The sequence below is a fragment of the Strix uralensis genome, chromosome 4 (genome assembly GCF_047716275.1).
Source record: "Strix uralensis isolate ZFMK-TIS-50842 chromosome 4, bStrUra1, whole genome shotgun sequence".
In the NCBI taxonomy this organism is placed as follows: domain Eukaryota; kingdom Metazoa; phylum Chordata; class Aves; order Strigiformes; family Strigidae; genus Strix; species Strix uralensis.
Genome location: NC_133975.1, coordinates 28,909,088 through 28,927,710, shown reverse-complemented (window position 1 = coordinate 28,927,710; position 18,623 = coordinate 28,909,088). Strand labels below are relative to the sequence as shown.

The 18,623-nt window shown below is 37.6% G+C and overlaps 1 protein-coding gene across 1 annotated transcript in view; it reads left to right on the top strand.

Moving 5' to 3' along the window:
- The window catches only part of GABRG1 (gamma-aminobutyric acid type A receptor subunit gamma1), a 54,569-nt gene that overhangs the window by 15,522 nt on the left and 20,424 nt on the right, over positions 1-18,623 (top strand). The window contains exons 2-3 of the mRNA XM_074866086.1: positions 1,723-1,871; positions 11,465-11,532. Of these exons, the coding sequence (XP_074722187.1) occupies positions 1,723-1,871; positions 11,465-11,532 (217 nt within the window). The remainder of the gene's footprint in view (positions 1-1,722; positions 1,872-11,464; positions 11,533-18,623) is intronic.

Genomic DNA, 18,623 nt, shown 5'->3' with positions numbered 1-18,623 from the left:
TTTTCAGACTGTTACAGGGGAAGCTGTCAGTGAACCTTGTATTTAGATTGCATATTACTTTCAGTTATAATAGAGTCTTGTAACGTGTTTGCAGCAAGCTAGGTATGAAAGTCTCAATATGTGAGCACTGCCTTTTGTTCATCCTCTGGGAACATATTGAGCTGTGGCAAGCTCCCTGTTGCACTTCCCAAATTAAGCAGGCATGCCAAAACCACTGAGCAGTTTTCCTCAGCAACGATAGTCTTGATTTTCAGTCAAACTTGCTAGTGTTATCTGAGAGGTGATGCAAGGTCTTACGAATACAGACTGTTTTGATACGTTCCCACAAAGGAGTGTAATAAAAGCCAGGCATGACTACTCCATCTCTCTCCTTTGCTGACTTATTCTGTCCTTTCCCCCTGAAGGTGTAGTGTTGTCTCCATGTGAAACATGCTGGTGATCTTCGTTCTTGTAGGAAAATTACTGAAAAATTCCACCCTTAGTTTTGAGGGCAGCATATGTCTGTGTAATTTAGAAGCCCTTAAATCCCTTTCTAATAGTATAGCAGTGACTTTTTTAGTTTTGGTGTACATACAAATTGATACAAGGACAGTAATTTAATTCCTTTCTTTTACTGGAATATCTGTGCTTATGGTAACATTGGAACTGATTTATATGGATTGCATATGTTCTGTAATAATTGCTAGCCGGTGTCCATTTGTGAAGATACGTTGTGTGACTGTCAGAGTTACTGCTATCAGTCTGATGCACTTTGCTTGACTTGAAGCCTATAGCAGTTCCCTGAAATAAGCTGGATGAGTAATATATATTGCAAACTTTAGCACTGGAGGAGTACTTAAGTCCACACTCATTTCATTCAAATGGAAAGAAAACTACTTCCAGGCATTCTTTGACCTTTCAGTGACATCTGAGTGAATCTGCAGATGCAACAAAGGTATTGAGATTTTTTTCTAATGACTTAGTGGTTAACTCTATATTGCTGCTTATCTAATTAAAAGATAGGCAACAAATGAATGTGTGTTTTCCTTGTACATTTGTTTCATCTTGATAAAATAGGTAGCTAACAAATGGTCTTAACTGAAAGGAACAGTACAACATTTTAACTATACCACATATACATGCAGATACATAATTGACACATGACTGCAGCTTCTGTGAATGTTTAGTCACAGCAGTAATGTTTGTTTGCCTTCTTAAAATTTGAATGGAGCTGAATAAGTATACAAGTCTTATTTTTTTATAGTTAGAAGAGAGGCTACTAAGAAGATTTTGTTAATGTTCTTCACACCAGGATGTATCTATTACCATGATTAAACATCTCTTAGAAATGTTAGTATCATGATTTGAAAATGAAATAGATGTATGGAAAAGCTTGGGAATTATATTTTGTGTTTTAAAACGGGAAAAGACTGACAGTAAGAGGATGCCTACTGCTGTTTTTATGGGTTTGTCTCATGGCTTGAGTTTTTCTATATGAGTGACACGTTAATGCCTCTCTTGATATGTTTATTGGCTTACATTCTCTACTGCCATAAAATAAAATGTTGGTGTTTTAAATAATGGCCTGACTCTTTCTGTTGGCACCAGAATGCATTTGGATTTTTATAAAGTACTGTAAATAGTGTTCAATATTTTATCAGTTTCTTCTTCACCTCTTCTGTATTTAGTTTCACTGTTTGGGTTTTTTTTCTTAACCTTGTTTTTTTTATTGACTCACCATAGAGCTGATAAAGCAGATGATGAGGACGATGAAGATCTAATGGTGAATAAAACGTGGGTCCTTGCACCAAAGATTCATGGTGGGGATGTAACACACATACTGGACTCCTTACTTCAAGGATATGACAATAAGCTTCGGCCAGATATTGGGGGTAAGCTCATAAAATAACGCAGTAGATAGATGTGAAGCAGAGATGGCATGCATTTTGTCAAAGATGGCAAAAAAATCTGCTTAATGCAATTCTTAAAGCTTGATATAGCAAACTAAGTATAACAGCAGTAAAATGCAATGCTTTTGTGGAAGTGATAAAAATAATGTTCTATGCAAGAGTATATTTTTTATGTTCTATTTACCATCTCTTTTTCTTATGTAAAGTATTGCTTTTTGGGGACAGTGGGCAATCTATAATAAATCATTAAAAGCCAATTATATTTTGCTTTGTTTCACTTAGATCTTCTGACAAAAAGAATTGTAGGTATAAAGCAGCCATGATTATTTAAATATTTGATCTTGGGTCTGCAGGAGTTTATTGAAGAGTTATTCCTCATATTTTTACTCTTACTGTAGAAAATGCACTGTAAGTGTATATTTTGAGCAAATTAAACTCAGCCCAGTTCTCTTCTTCCCTCAGCTCAGATTTTGAAAAACTTCCGAAGAATCTAAAAATATAATTTAGGACTATATCTTTTTTAAAGGAATGTAGAAAGGAAGACTGCATTACTATAGATCAAACTTTGCAGCTAGGAGGAAGGCAATTTTGTCTTTCAATAGTCAAAGCATCAATTTGCATATAACTATTAAGTGTAAATATTTGAAAGAATCTAGTGTTGAAAACATGGAATACATGAAACCTTGCCAGCTCTTGTCTACCACATGCATGCTGGATCAAACTAAGAAAAAGAATTTATTTTCTCTGAGTTTGTTTCCTGAAGTGTGAAGGGAGAGGTGGCGGACATAATTATTTGGCATTCCCTATCAAAGGAATGTTATGTGTCTGTAAGCTGCTTATACGATAAACAACAGAACAGTCTAGACTTGGTTCATTTATGTGGGAGAACAGAGAGATGCAATCTCAAACTAAGTATTTTCTTTTGAAAACTTCTGACAAATTTTCTTCCTCAGATTTCTTATTTCTGTTTTTTTACTGACTGTTACCCTGAAGATGTTGAATGGTAATTTTTCTCTCACTGTCATAATGTACTCACATGTGAATCTCATGAAGTTTGTTCTAAGTCTTTGCCATGTTCATTTAACTGAATTACTGCAAACATTTAGACAAGAAGGGTCTTCTATCATATCTTTCCTTAAATTCTCAATGTGTGACAGATGTATAGCATTACTGTTTTTTTCCCCTGACTGCTTGATGCAACAAACAGCAAAGGGATTATAGAATTACAGAATCATAGAATGGTTTGGGTTGGAAGGGGCCTTAAAGATCATCTAGTTCCAACTCCCCTGCCATGGGCAGAGAGACCTTCCACTAGACCAGGTTGATTAAATCCCCATCCAACCTGGCCTTGAACACTTCCAGGGAGGGGACAGCCACAACTTCTCTGGGCAACCTGTTCCAGTGTCTTACCACCCTCATATCTAATCAAAGTCTACCCTCTTTTAGTTTAAAACCATTACCCCTTGTTCTATCACTACATGCCCTTATAAAAACTCCCTCTCCATCTTTCCTGTAGCCCCCTTTAAGTACTGGAAGGTCTCCCTGGAGCCTTCTCTTCTCCAGGCTGAACAACCCCAACTTTCTCAGCCTGTCTTCATAGGAGAGGTGCTCCAGCCCTCTGATGATCTTCATGGCCCTCTTCTGGACTTACTTCAACATGAGGGGAATATGAGGGAATAAACTGTCTCCATTCAAATTCCTTCTAATGATTAGCTGTAGTTGCAGATGAAAGAAAAGAGAATTCTGTTTCTCTTCTCTGCCCATAGAACTTAGAAATAAATGGAGAGAAAATAGAGGAAGAGAAGTTTATTCTGACATGTCAAATGGATTTAGATGGGCACGGAAGAATTTTGGTGTAACCCTTACCTTCACTTTTCTGGTGATGTACTGAGTCTTGATAGGGCAAAACTCTTCCTTTTTGTGAGTAACTCAATGTACAGCTTTTTGGATTCCAAATATCAGTTCCTGAAAGAAGACACTTGGTTCTAGCTTCTCTCACATAAATGCTTCCTTTCTTTTTCATTGCTCTCTTGATGCAATACTTCTGTACCAATCTGATCGTTGCTATCTGGGACCAGCCCCCATCCAACATATTCAAACATAAGGTTCAAGAATAATCAGCTAGAGTGATAAGAACAGGAGACATTTGGGAGTATTCACTTTGTTGCCAGGCAAAAAAAATGTTAAGATTGACTCTCTTCTTGATGGAGGGTAAGTTGCAGGCTTCTGACACAAGGCAGAAATTTTGAACAACATAAGATGAAATTTCCAACTTCAGGTGAAGGCATTGCATTCTGTCCAGCTGCTTAGGAACTGCAGTAGATATTTAACAGATAGAAAAACAAAATCAGGCTATAGTGCATTCATCTTAGTATGCTCCAATTATGTGGATAAAATCTGGTGTCAGATTCCTCATCTTCAGAGTATATGTCAGTACTTGTACAACAAGATTATTGAACTGGAATTCTAATTATCTTTCAAAGCAATAATATCCCACAGAACATTTTTACTATTGAATTATGAAGTTCAGTTACAATAGAAACATTTTTTGTTTTGAACCTGGACTTTTAGGGTTTGAATACTAGAGCAGAATTTTGTTTTCTTCTGGATGTTGACACAGAATTTCAGCATCTCGGAGTGAGATAAGGGGTTTCATTGTTCACTGTAATGTGCAGTTAGTTGAAGGAGATGATAAAGGAGAGCCAAATGAAAATTGAAACGTCAGAGGCAATACTGAAATTTAATAGGAGAAAACCACACTGTCATTTTCTGTTTGTCTCATTCAAATATCTATGAGTTGCAGTGATTTCTTAACTTCTACCCTTTGCTATGTTTATTAATCGTACTCATCTTTATCTCAAATTATGTAATATACTTTGAGATGTTTGGAGCATAAAGGAACTAGTATTAAAGTACCTTCTGCTCTGTATGAAGTAATAGTAGTTACTAGATGAAGTGTCTTATCTGTAGTATAAATCCCTTTAATTACAGATACAACCTTGGAGCGTTGATATATTAATAAAGCAGTATTGTTCTTATTGTAACATTGCCTTTTGGCTGCCTGATTTTATAACCACACTGTTTTAGCTTCAGTCCTGCATCAAACTAACTGTTATTTTTCAACTTTCCTTTTTAAAGGAAAGAATTCTGGCTGCACACTCTTCCATCTCTCACACTTTAGGGACACTGATATATTAATATTAGCCTATCAATGAACAGCACATTTTTTCCAGCTGTGTCTTATGTCCAATGTTGTATATTATATGGGTGAAACACAACTGATTAATCTGAAAGTTTAATTAACAATAGGGAATAATCATCACATGCCTACAACTCTAATGGAGTGTTCTCGATCAACAGTTTGAGGAAAGTAATCACTTTTTTAAGAATGATGAGGATGATTGCTGATGGACACAGAAATTGGATACCTAGAGAAATTTGGATAGTTGTAATTGCCGTGTAAGCAGGGTATAGGTAAGTAATTGCATCTCAGTGCACTGATGTGAAAAGTCATGTATTCAGGGATATAAAGGATACATGAACAAAAAGTGGACTTTCAAGAGACGAATAGAAGCACTAATTCTGAAAGGATAAGGGTATTAGGGGGATATTCTGTCGAACAGGTGCTCTTAGTGTAGCATTGATGAAAGTATGATATAGGCAGGAAAGTAATAAGCCTGAATAAGCAGGAAAATATCAAGTAAAGGTAGAGAGGTGTATATTCTGAGATGAAGAATATTTTGCAAGAATTGAAGGAAATTGAAACACAAGAGCAAGATGTAGAAGAGCATATGCAGTGAATGTTAAAGGTGCTGCATGTGTGCACTGCATAGAAAATGATGGAAATAATAAAAGTGATGCAGTAGGAGTATTTCCTAAAGATGGGGTTCTTTTAAATAAAAAGGTAAAAGAAGTGGAGAACAGGGTTCTGCTTTCATCAAAATGACTTTGAAAAAATTCTTCAGAGATGGAGCTGGAAGCCTGCTGTAGACACTTGAGGCCAAATTTTCAATATAGATAGCCATATAAGTACTACTCTTAGATAACTGGTTGTGAGAATTGTATTATTCCACTAAAAACTATTAGAAATTGAAGGCCTCTCTTATTTCTGAATGTGGTAGTTACCTAATTTATTTGCTGAATAACTGCTTTAACACCAAGAAGAGATGCTTCTATAGGCAATTAATGAGAAGTTACAGAAAACATGCTCAAAGAAAATAAGCCTGGATGAAATTATCAAAAGTGGTCTTAGTTTAAATAAATAGCATGATAAGTAATAATAAGAAAAAGGTGATATATCTTAGACCTTCATTTCAAAATGGAGAATTGTGGTAAACTACAGGAACTGGTTAGTGAATTTAGATGGACTAACAGTTGTCTAATATTGGGTAATGTTGAGGATTGGAATAATGAAAATGGAGCAATACTAAGCAATAAAAGGTACAGTGTTCTGCACTTTTACAATAATGATAATTGTTTCTGTCAGGAGATGGGGGGTATATAAACTGAGAATAACTGATAAGGAAAGCTCTTCAGTGTAGCAGCAGAGATATTTCAAATATCAAAAGCTGAAAATTGGGCCTGGATAAATACAGGCTAAAAAAGAGTCACTTCTGATAGTGAGAACAATTACTAAAATGATTTGTCAATGATTGAGGTAGATTTTTATCACTATGATTTTTCTAATCAAGAGTACCCATTTTTCAAAATACAGTTTTTGAACTCAAACTGGGGTTCAGAATATGCCTGTGTATTGGGTTTACATGGCAAGGTTTTGGTAGTGGGGGGGCTATAGGGGTGGCTTCTGAGAGGAGCTGCTAGAAACTTCCCCTGTGTCTAATAGAGCCAATGCCAGCCAGCTCCAGGATGAACCTGCCACTGGCCAAGGGCGAGCCCATAAGTGACGGTGGTAGCACCTCTGTGTTAACATTTTTACGAAGGGGGAAAAAACCCAACACACGAATTGCAGCCAGAGAGAGGAGTGAGAATATGTGAGAGAAACACCTCTGCAGACACCAAGGTCAGTGAAGAAGGAGGGGGAGGAGGTGGTCCAGTCACCAGAGCAGAGATTCCCCTGCAGCCCATGGTGCAGCCCATGGTGAGGCAGGCTGTGCCCTGCAGCCCATGGGGGTTAACGGTGGAGCAGATCTCCACCTGCAGCCCGGGGAGGACCCCATGCCAGAGCAGGGGGATGTGCCCGAGGAGACTGTGACTCCATGGAGAGCCAGCACTGGAGCAGGTTCCTGTCAGGACCTGTGGAGAAAGGATACCACAATGGGGCAGGTTTGCTGGCAGGTCCTGTGACCCCATGGGGGACCCATGCTGGAGCAGTCCGTGCCTGAAGGACTGCACCCTGTGGAAGGGATCCACACTGGAGCCGTTCATGAAGAACTGTAGCCCATGGGAAGGACCCACATTGAAGAAGTTCGTGGAGAACTGTCTCCTGTGGGAGAGACTCCATGCTGGAGTGGGGGAAGAGTGTGAGAAGTGTTCCCCCTGAGAAGGAGCAGCAGAAACAACAGGTGATGAACTGACCACAACCCCCATTCCCTGTCCTCCTGTGCTGCTGAGGGGGGGAAGAGGTAGAGAATTCAGGAGTAAAATTAAACCCAGGAAGAAGGGAGGGGTTGGGGGGAAGGTGTTTTTAAGATTTGGTTTTACTTCTCATTATCTTACTCTGATTTGATTAGCAGTAAATTAAACTAATTCTCCCCAAGCCAAGTCTGTTTTGCCCGTGATGTTAATTGGTGAATGATCTTTCTGTCCTTATCTCGACCCACAAGCTTTTTGTTATATTTTCTCTCCCCTGTCTAGCTGAGGAGGGGAGCGATAGAGCAGTTTTGCTGGGCACCTGGCATCCAGCCAGGGTCAACCCACTACAGTCTGGGGGTCATGCAGAATCATCCCTTACTAGAGGAGTCCATGCCTGCTGAGAGAAACTTCTGGCCAGGTCTTGCTTGTTGGGAAGTTTGTTCTTGCTCTTGAATTCCAGACATAAGAGTCACTTATTTACTATATTTAGTTCTTGGAACAAGCCTGTCCTTAGCTATGTGCTTGTGTTAGATGATGCTCAATACCAATCAAACCTTTTAAATCAGAAGAGGAGAAGTTTAGTGTAGTGAAAAAAAGGTGTCAAAGCAGGAAATCAGAATGTGTGAGTAGGTCTTTAAGTTGGGCTTAGCAAATAGGTTCCCTGTGTGCTTCAGCTACATTAGGAGCTGATGAACTATCCCTTGGGGGCAGCTTTCCCTTGGTGCTTTTCTCTCTCTCTCTCTGTTGAGTATGCAGTCTGCTGTCCTCTCACCTTCTTACTTTAGCCTGGCTCATATTGTCTTTCAGTGTAAATATTTAAAGTATGCAAGCCCTTTCTCCCCTTCCTTAGAAGCTTCTGTAAGTTTACAGTGCTGTTTTGCACTTCACACAGGATGTGTTAAATAGCCTTCTTCCTACTCATGGTGTTTTCAAGGCTGATACCAAATTTTTGAAGTAAAATAAGAAGCATTCACAGTAGATAAATATTCTCAAACCATCTTTCACTCAGCTCTTTTTGGAGAGTAAATGAACAATAGTAATTATATGGATGTCAAATTAGTATCAATAATGTATTTTCCTCCAGCATTTGTCATTTTCATAGACTCGTATCACTTCTAGTTCAAGAACATGATAAGAACGAAATCTTTGTTCTAATTCACAGAAGTACTTTGCTCTGTATCATACAGAATTAAGGTGACTAAACAGCCTCTTCCAGTCTTCTTGAATTGGATCTCTTTCTCTGGATCATTTGGGTCAATTAAAATAATTTCAACAGAGGCAGATTTTCAGACTCTTCACTGGCTCTTAATATCTCTAATAATCTTACTCAGAGCAGTATGGAAAAGGCAAATTGAACTCTGTGGCACATTACAGGAAAGCCCTTGTGGCAGATCAAGTACTGCTTGCTGCAAGCTGGAATTTCATAAAATTGACACAGCCCCGATTAAAAACTGGCTCACTGACAGATCTCAAAATTTAGTTGTTAATAAGGAAATATCAGTGGTTGGGCTGTCTATAGTAGGGTCTCATAGGAAAGTCTTGATCAAGAATAATGATATTTTTAATGATTTCAGCAATGAATTTTTATAGTAAAGTTGGCAGATGACACAAAGGCTGTTGGAAAGGGAGAGGCTGTATCTGCAGAGTAATCAGCTCCTTCAGTAAAACTGGAGATACAAAAAATTGAGAAGGGGAAAAAAAAGGGTGGGGGGGCAAGGATGCTTGTGGGTCATATTTCAAGGTGAGTGATTCTGCATAATAAAGGAGTGATTTAGGGGAAAACTTAGATATTTTGTGTAATATAAGATCTTAGTTATGCATCCCTTGAGCATTGTTCTGAGACAAGTCCCCTTTGGAAAAGAAACACAACAAGTAGAAATCTGGAAATGTTGAAGCAACACTGATAACACTGTAACAAAAATTTCCAGTTCTGATGTCCACATTTCAAGATGGATCTGGAAACAGTGGAGCAAGTTCAGAAGTTAAAGATGAACAGATTATCTGTAGGTTGCATTTGCAGTATGAACTGTTAAGCATACTGAAGGCAAGTTTCAGAGGTGACCTTAATCACTGTGTGTAGGTACTTGCCTCTGAAGAGCTTTGATATATGGCTAGGCAGTGCTGAAAGTTGAAGTCAAAGACTTGAACCTCAGAACAAAACAAGATTTCCTAACACTAAGGAGAATTAAATATTTCCCACTAATACGGGGAAGAAATAATGGATTCAGCATTGCTTGAGCAATGAGGCAAGATACACTTTGGTCCACCTCTTTGTGTTCTAGTCTAGAAGTGGGGTTGCTGTTACATAGATTGAATTGCAAAATTAAAGGAAGAGAATATCTATTTGAGAGATGTTGCTGTAAGATATGTGTATGTAAGATATGTTATATATATGTGTATACATACACACATGCATTATATACTATTTTTACTCTGATTTTTCATTCTGTGGATATGAGTTCTTGTGTTGTCCCCCTTTCTTTATGAGCCCTGCAGATACTGAAAACATTTGCAGCTCAGGAAGTACTTATTTTTTCCTCCGGGAAAGAAACTGGTTTCCAGAGTCTGTTTAAACTTTCTGTGAAGCATGCTGGGAACAGGATGGTGATCAAGTGACTGTGTTCTATGGTTGTACAGAAAATCCTTTGTGGAATCTCACTGGTGTGTCTTGCTTTCAGGCTCAGGGTCACACCAGTAATCAGATATGGAATCAGGGAGAATATCCTTCCAAGTGAGATTGGCAGGGAAAAGGTATTTTAGGATATTTAGAAAATGTATCATTGTAGCTGGCAAGGATGTTAATGATTCCTTGTTTCTTTCTGTGTGTCTGTTCCAGTTTTAGATTTTTGAGATTTGAAAAATCCCCTTACTTAAGATTTTAGTTTTGTTATAGAGCATTTGGGCAATCTCTGATGGTTTGGAGTGTAAAGAAATCAAATCTGATGATTGAGGGTACCTCTACTATGAGACCAAAGTGCCTTTTTCTTTGCACCTTCACCCTTTTCCATCTGCAGATGGACAGGGATGTTTCATTTTAATGTGCCAGACCATGAAAGAAAGACTAGCAAAGCTTTATTCTTAAACTTCTTCATTCCACTGGGGACTAGGACACATGTGCCCACATTCTAGCTCTCCAGTACAAGCTAAAAGAAAATGCTTGGTAAATTGATGAGGTTAAAATGCATCCTGACCTCTTCCATTTGTACCTTCTTTCCCTATAAACCAGTTATGAGGAAAAAGCTGCATTATTAGTGCCACCTGTACTTCAGATGTGACTTTCATGGGAAGTCACTTAGACTTTGTGCCCTTCTGTAAGTGCACAAAGAGAGTATATTCTGTAGGAGAATATATTTTTTAAATAGTTAATTTTTGTCTGCCTAGTGAGAGTGGTTTCCTTGTGTTTTTAAAGAAAAGTAAGTTTGGAAACGTTTAATTTTTAAATAAGTTTCACCTGAGGAGCTTTCAATTTGATATTTGAAGGAGTGTGTTAATCAAACTGATGAAAGGACATTAATAATCCTTCAGTGTGCTATAGTTACATGAATTGAAGAAATCTGTGGTGAAAAGTTATTTTATTTTTGTTACACATTTTCAATAGGAATCAATGGAAAGCACTGCATATTGATTTCTTACAGCTGATAAAAACATCCGCTCCCAGACCTCATGGTTTATTGTAAAAGAATTTTTTCAAATTTTTTTTCTCTTTATGATTAAATTTTTATATTGGAAGACAGTTTTTATTTTTGTTTTCCTTTCTTTACCTTTTATACCTTTTATATGTATCTTGTATCTGTTCACAAAGCACAGGTGGGGATTGCATTATAAAATAAAAAATTCATGTTGATAATTCTAACAATCCGTATGGAATAAGGGAGCCAAGTCATATATGATCTTTCACAGGATGAACAAAACAGAGATTTAATTATTCTAAATCTAATAGAAGAATATCAGATTTGTTGTTGTTTTAGTAACTAGGTTAAATTACACTAACAATGTACAGAGTTAATTAAATATGTAATTATTATGGTTACTGTTTTGTTTAGTGAGAACTACGGTAATTGAAACAGATGTCTATGTTAACAGCATTGGCCCAGTTGACCCAATCAATATGGTAAGTTATGATCATTGACAGAAAACATTAGCTGAATGATGCTATGGGTTAATATTATGAAATAATTCTAATCTCATTCAAATAAGTTTATTTCTTACTGTGTATTCTTATGCTGTTGGATATGATTGTGATTATTGCACAAACACGTTTAGACTCTATTTGAAATTGTTGTAATTTTAAAAAGATATTTATTCTTTAAAAAAATGAGGCCACACAGAGGACATTGTATCTAGTCCTTATTTTGGTTTGTGTTGAAGATTTTCACTATTTTTGTTTATACGTGGTTTATCTCTGGCCAAGTATAATTTCCTGGAGCTACTCTTCAGAGATTAAGAAAAAGAACAGTTGACACAGCATTTTATTATTATTTTTCAAATTCATAGAAAGAAAAATTTGAAATTAACTCTTTTTTCCTCGTTTTTCTGTGTCTTATTCAGTCTTATGGGTCCTCTTCAGTGTGCATGTATATGTGTGTGTACACACAGCTGGTTTCTTCAGAAGTTAAGCAATGCATCTCATCTAGTTTACAGTAGACCTGTTGAGATCTGACCTATTTGGTGCCAACACTGAAGTAACAGCACTTATGAGGAAGTTGAATCTGTGGCCTTTTCTTAAATCACTTATATTTTCTGTCATGATGTGCATTGTATGAAATGGTAGTATTGGAGGGTTTAGAAGGGGCTTGTTGCATGACTTCTCCTGGGGACTGCTGCCCAGAACTAAGACTGGGACTCTCCCTCGAGTGAGTTTGAGCTCAGCCCCCTCCTGCCTTTTTCCTTCCAACAGAATTGCTGACAGTGTTGAATTTGCATGGCAGAGAAATGTTTTGTTCAATCTGAGGTTTGAGTATGCCAGTACAGGGACTGAGCATTTGGTGAAAGCATAGTAATTCTAGATTATTATTAAGGATCTTGTGGTTTACATGTATGTCATCACGCTTGGGTGGGTGATATTGACTTTCAGTGATAGGAAGCCAAACAGGAAAAATAGTGATTCTTAGATACTATGGATAAAGGTGCCAAAAGCAGGTGATGCAGATTGGTGGCAATAGATATTCATTCCAGCATAGTTGTCTAACAAGCTTAGGGTTGTCATTACCTGGAGCTGTGGCAGGGAAGTCCATGCCTCAGGCCAGGGCTGTACATAAAGAAATGCATGAAAGAGCAGAAGAGTGATGGGGTGGGGGAAACTTCAATTTATATGTCCAGTATAAGTGGTGTCTTGGTTTTGTCTGTCTTCCTACTGCAGTCTTTCTCTTTTGCTTCTGTCCCTATCCTATCCTATCCTATCCTATCCTATCCTATCCTATCCTATCCTATCCTATCCTATCCTATCCTATCCTATCCTATCCTATCCTATCCTATCCTATCCTATCCTATCCTATCCTATCCTATCCTATCCTATCCTATCCTATCCTCTCCTCTTCTGAAGGAACTTACTGTGGGAGCAAAATATGTGAACAGGCAGCTACTTTTAAGGAGGATTTAGCAAATAGTAGAAGCTTCCTTTTCCAGTAACCAGTGTAAGCTCTTCAGTCTGTGGACAGTAGGTATTGCTTACACTGGAACTGGAAATTAGAAATGTTTACAGCTTCAGTTTTCCAGTTTTAAAGAACCACAATGTGGCTGGCTTTGCAGGGTAGCCCTGCCCTATCTCCCATGCCCTGTTGTCTCCACAGCCTCTGGGCAATCTCACCACTGCTATGTACCAGGGCCTCTCCTGTCCCCACAGCTGCCTTCTGGTTGCTCAGCCCAGAGCCTGGGAGGCAGCATTATCACTGCCACACTTGCGATAATGACAGTATCAACCATGGGTCTATTTCATGTCACTTGTTTTGAGGTCTCCCCACATCTGCTAGAGCTGTCCTAGAGCTGGGTGGTGATGCTCTTGCCATGGCGCTAATAAAAGCCAGTCATACTGGCTTTTAGTCTAACATAAGGATAGCACCATATTGAAAAGGCATATACATCATTAGAGAGATCCTAATGGTTATAATGTATATCAACTGTATGTTTATCCCTCTAACGTTCTGATTTAAAAAAAAAAGATAAGCATGAAGGATGACACCAAAGGGCAATAATGTAAATATCAATAAGATACAGAACTTCAAAAACTATTCTATGTTTTTTAGAAATGAGCAGAGAATTACTTAGTAATTTAAATTATAGTCAAAGGGCACTATGGCCTTCATAAAACAGCAATTGCTTTCACTGGGCTTGGACTCCAGGAACCTGGATCATATCAGCATCTAACATCATTACAAAAATCAAATGTTTGTGAAAATAAATAAAACCATATATATGCAAATAATTTGATTAAGGTTTGCAAAAAAGATGATTTTAATCTGGGAAACAACATTCTCAGCAAAAAAATAATTACAGATTTGACCCTGTAAACTCTCTTTATGTGAGCTATTGTTTTCATTAGGAAGGCACTTTCTCTGGAGTCATTGAGTATTGTTTGAGACTGTTAACCAATAATCCAAAAATTCCTTCCATTTCAAGGGCTGTGCTTAGCCCTTCATTTGATCACTTAATGTGAGAACACATATCTGTGATTCCCCATTGGACTGCTCATTTGCCAGATAAGTTAATTCACTCTGGCAACTGATGTCCTTTAACTATTTAGTTTGGATACAATATGACATGATGTAGAAAGAATTTTTTCTAACAGTGATGCTGAAGCCGCATATCAAGGCAGTATGTTTGTCTGAAAGCTTCAGAGGACACATATCATGAGAGGAAATGTTTATTTTTATAATTCAGTCTGTTTCTCTTGCTATCTGATAGACTTTCACTTTCATAAAAGGGATGCTTTAAGTGTATGTATGACTCATTAGAATTTGTTTTTGAAGGCTGTTGTGTTTCGGCTTTCACTATTTAACAAAGATCTACACAAAATCCTAGACAGTATAGATACCACATGCTTAAGAGATGTTTTTCTACAGCATGAGATCTCTTTAGGCATCTGCAACCTGAGTAAACATTTTTAACAAATGTCTGGATCAGCAGAATATTTAGGCTTCTAATACTCATTGTCTAAAGATTTTTGAATCTGTCTTTTAGAGCTAACCTATGCTATGCATCATACAACAATCATGTAAAATGTAGCTAAGTGCATTTTTACAGCCGAAGTCTTGATGCTCAATAGTGCTGCAGTGGTCTAGGGATTTCTTAGCAGAATTTAGACATGTGATGAATATTTAGAGCCTGGTTTTCCTCTCTGTGGAAGCTCATTCAACTGAGCACTTAATGTAGATGTACTAAGCTCTTACTACCTTTCTCTTTCCTTCTACACTAGGGCCAAGATGAAAAAAAAAGCCACTCTGGTGTACAAGTATGAGTGGGATGTAGTCCCTGTGTAGAAATGCATCTTGATCCATTTCGCCTGTGGGCCTCATTGGATTTCTCTGCCCTGTATTCATCCCCCAAACCCTGTGTGTTTGTAAATACATAACATTTTGTGCTACTGGTGCCCCAAGGGGTCCAGGGGAGAACAATGCCAGTGCCACAGCTTTTGTGGTTTGATGAGACCATGCAATTGTGCATGAGAGAGGCATGGCAGCCCTCCAAGACATTTTTACCTTCCTTTAACTAAGAGAATACCTGATCTTGTAATTTCTGTTTGAGCAAAGCTGTCATGACAATAAAAGACTGCTACCCCAAATGAGAGAAATTTTTGGAGAAGAAATACAGGAGCAGTTCCTTAAGTGAGAAACAGTATTGCATTATTGTGTCAAAAATGAAAAGCAAAGAGAAAAGCTTATACTTTCCCTGTCCTTAATGTCTATTTAATCAGGTTTCATATAGAAAAGAGTGTAGCAATACCCACGTAACAAAAACGGAGAAAGGGTTAGAAAGAGGCAGATCATTTCTATAGAGATGCATAGATATCATGACTGATAGATAGATTAAAAACTAGCCAAAAGAAAATGTTCTACCTATCTGTATCTCTCCGTAAGTATATACATGTATTAATATGTATGCTTACAGAATAAAAATGATGTTTTGAAATTCCTTTGCTTTTTCATGTGTTTGTAAGACCTGATTAACATTTTGAAACATTATGGTATCATTGCCATTTTAGTGTTTGAGGGCTACGTATTTTTTTCTTCCTTTGCTGTGGATGCAGATGATGCTCTCTATTCAGCTTTTGTATTTATTAATGGAACTCAGTATTAGAAGGTCCAGACTGAAAATTCCAGGCTAAATTTCTAGGACTGCACTTCACTGAAGCAGTTTTGTTTCCTTGTTATTTTCCAACATTTCTGTCTCTTCTGCAGATATTTAGTTTTTGTCACATGATCCTTGCTAGTTATCCATTGAAGGCTACTGTGACTGTAAGCTGAAGGACACACTTTGAAACCTAGCACTCTTATTTTTAACAAGGTAACTAAACCACTGAGCAAATCAGATATTCACAGAATACACAATGCACTATGATGGTTCACAGACTGCATAACCTGAACACTGTTAGGATACAATTTTTCCTGTCATATTGTACCATTTATGACTTTGTGTAGAATGTGCTGATGCTGAATTTTAAGTATACTTTGACTTCTAAATTCCATTTCATTCTCAAGTTGCAGTAACTATCAGCAGATTTATTTATTTATTTATTAAAATATTCAGGTATCAATGTGATCAGTATCCTAATACAGATTGCTCAATGTTATTGTACTTGTGGAGGATAATCAGGTATGTCACTGCACTTATTCTACTAGTCACTAAATTTGTATTGAAGGTTTGAAGGTTTTGTACTCTTGCTTTACAGTGCCAGATAGTTTACATTAAACGCACTAGCATATAAGTAATTGTGACCCAAAGATACATTATCTGAAGGTACCCTGAAATGCAGTACTCAAAGATGCACACTCTTTGTGTGCATTATTCTGTAAATCAATGTATTTACCTCTGTTTTTGAATGATATTAAATGTTTTGTCTCTGAATAAATAGTAACTAGCATAAAGGAAAGATGAGGTTTAGACAGAGACAGAAATAGATACTGGAATTAACAAGGCCCTGATCCTGCAGATACCTAGGCATGTACTTCAGTTTACATGTGTGAACTATGTCACATTGACTTAAGAATTTAGCAAGCACAGTAGGAAAACATCCAAAGAAGTGTATAAAAGGAAAAATATAAACTCTTCCACTCCCTCCCTGTCTGTTACAGAGAGCCGTGTGTCTAAGTGAAGGTAGTTCCATACAAGAAACATAAACATAATAAATCACAGTGCTATCCAAATACTGCAGTGTATAGTAATATTTCAGGACTGGGTGAACATTGCTTGATAGGTCTTGTCGTGCTTTGTGAACTGCATTTGAAGTTTTTACTTGCTTTCATGTTTGAAGAAGACCATTTTGGGGAGAACCATTGTTTCTGTGAGCTTTATGATGACAGACTGAAAGGAAGAGCATAAGGAATGCACTTCTGCCCATATTTGAGAATTTATGTGGTTTCCTAAGGTTGTGTGGGTTCAGTGTGCAAGCACTGCAAATTTTCGGAGTCAAGTGTGTGCATTTTATGCAAACTGGTTCCATTCTCTTTCAAATGGCAGGAATGTTTGTTCATAAATCAGGACAGAAATACCACAAGTCTTTGAATATTGCCTGTTTCTTATTGTACAGCATCTTCTTTGGAGTAAGATAGAATGATAATTTTTTCCCAACTTTTTTATTTTGATTAAGAAAGATAGATTCCAATCATTTTGGTGCCTGTCAGCACTGCAAGTGATCAGTTAATTGACTGTTACGCAGATGAGTGTTTGAGATTGATGGACACAGTGTTCCTTTACAGCAGCTGAGTAAATATTCCTTCAGTAGGCTTGAGCATTGTTTTGTCTTTGTTATGAAATATATTTCAGGGTCAAACCCCATATGTCTGTTAGTATTTCTTATTTTACCAGCTCTAGGAACTTGAGTAATACTTCATGAATACAATTTCCTGAATGTTCTCTGTTTTTTTTTTTCTGAAAAAAACCCACCTTAAATTGATTAGCCTGGCTCTTGCAGGCAACTAGTTTGCCTACTGCTATTGCAAGGTAGCTCTAAGCTTGCCCTGTTTGATTCAGGGGAATTGTCCAAGTGCAGGCAATATTCTGCTCATACTGCCTCAGCACAGCAGTTCCTGTGTCACTCCCAATTTCTGTGATAATTTTGAGGGGAATGTCAAGGGATGAGGGAAAAGGCAGCTATATGACAGATAAATGTTGCAGTAGCTTTCTGAAACCAAACCAGAGTACAGGCATCTTTTAAGCCCCCAGTTTAAACAGCATTCAGTACTTGTCCCATTTTCAGCTGTAGTTTAACGGTTGTCCCTTAATAGATACGAGGTCAGGAGAGGTAGTTAAGGTTCTATACAAGAAACCAGAAAAATCTATGCTCTTTGCTGTAAAATATGGCCTGATTTCTCTGTGGCATTTAGCAATGCTATAATCTAAGGCTGCAGTCTTTTTGTGCTGTGGTTTATTCTTAAATCTTATATTAGACTAGTTCATGCTTTAGGAAGTATTGGTTTTGTATAGTACCATTGTATCACTTAAGCCACAGTTGTCATGGTTTCAGTATTAATAATAATAATAAACACTTACTTTGACTTAACTCCCTTGACTTCAGTAGAGTGTGCCAGCATACTGGTTGGAAATCCAGTTTATATCATCTCAGATTCTTAGCATCCATAGCCAGAGCAATAACCAAACTGCCTTTGAAGTGTCTGAGATTTCAGATGTTAGTGCTCTGTGTTTGCATAAGGCTAATTTGTTAAAGAAATAGCTGAAGTGCTGAGCTGTGGACATGGTTGGGCTAGAAGACAGTTCTGAAAAGCTTCTTCCATTTTATCTGTGATCAGTCTCTCAGTGTGTTGTGAGAAAGTCCCTTAATTTTTCATGTTCCCAGTACTTGATCTATTTAAGTGTTGATGTGATGTACTTCTTAAAGCTCTTCCTTTGGTACTTCTGCTCAGTATGTATTCCATGGTCACCTTCTTTTCTCCAGCTCTCAACTATTTCTTGATAGTTTCATGCACAAATTCAGCAACCTTTCTGTGCCAGTTGCCTGCTATGCTGTGTGTCTCCTTTTGTCCAATCTAA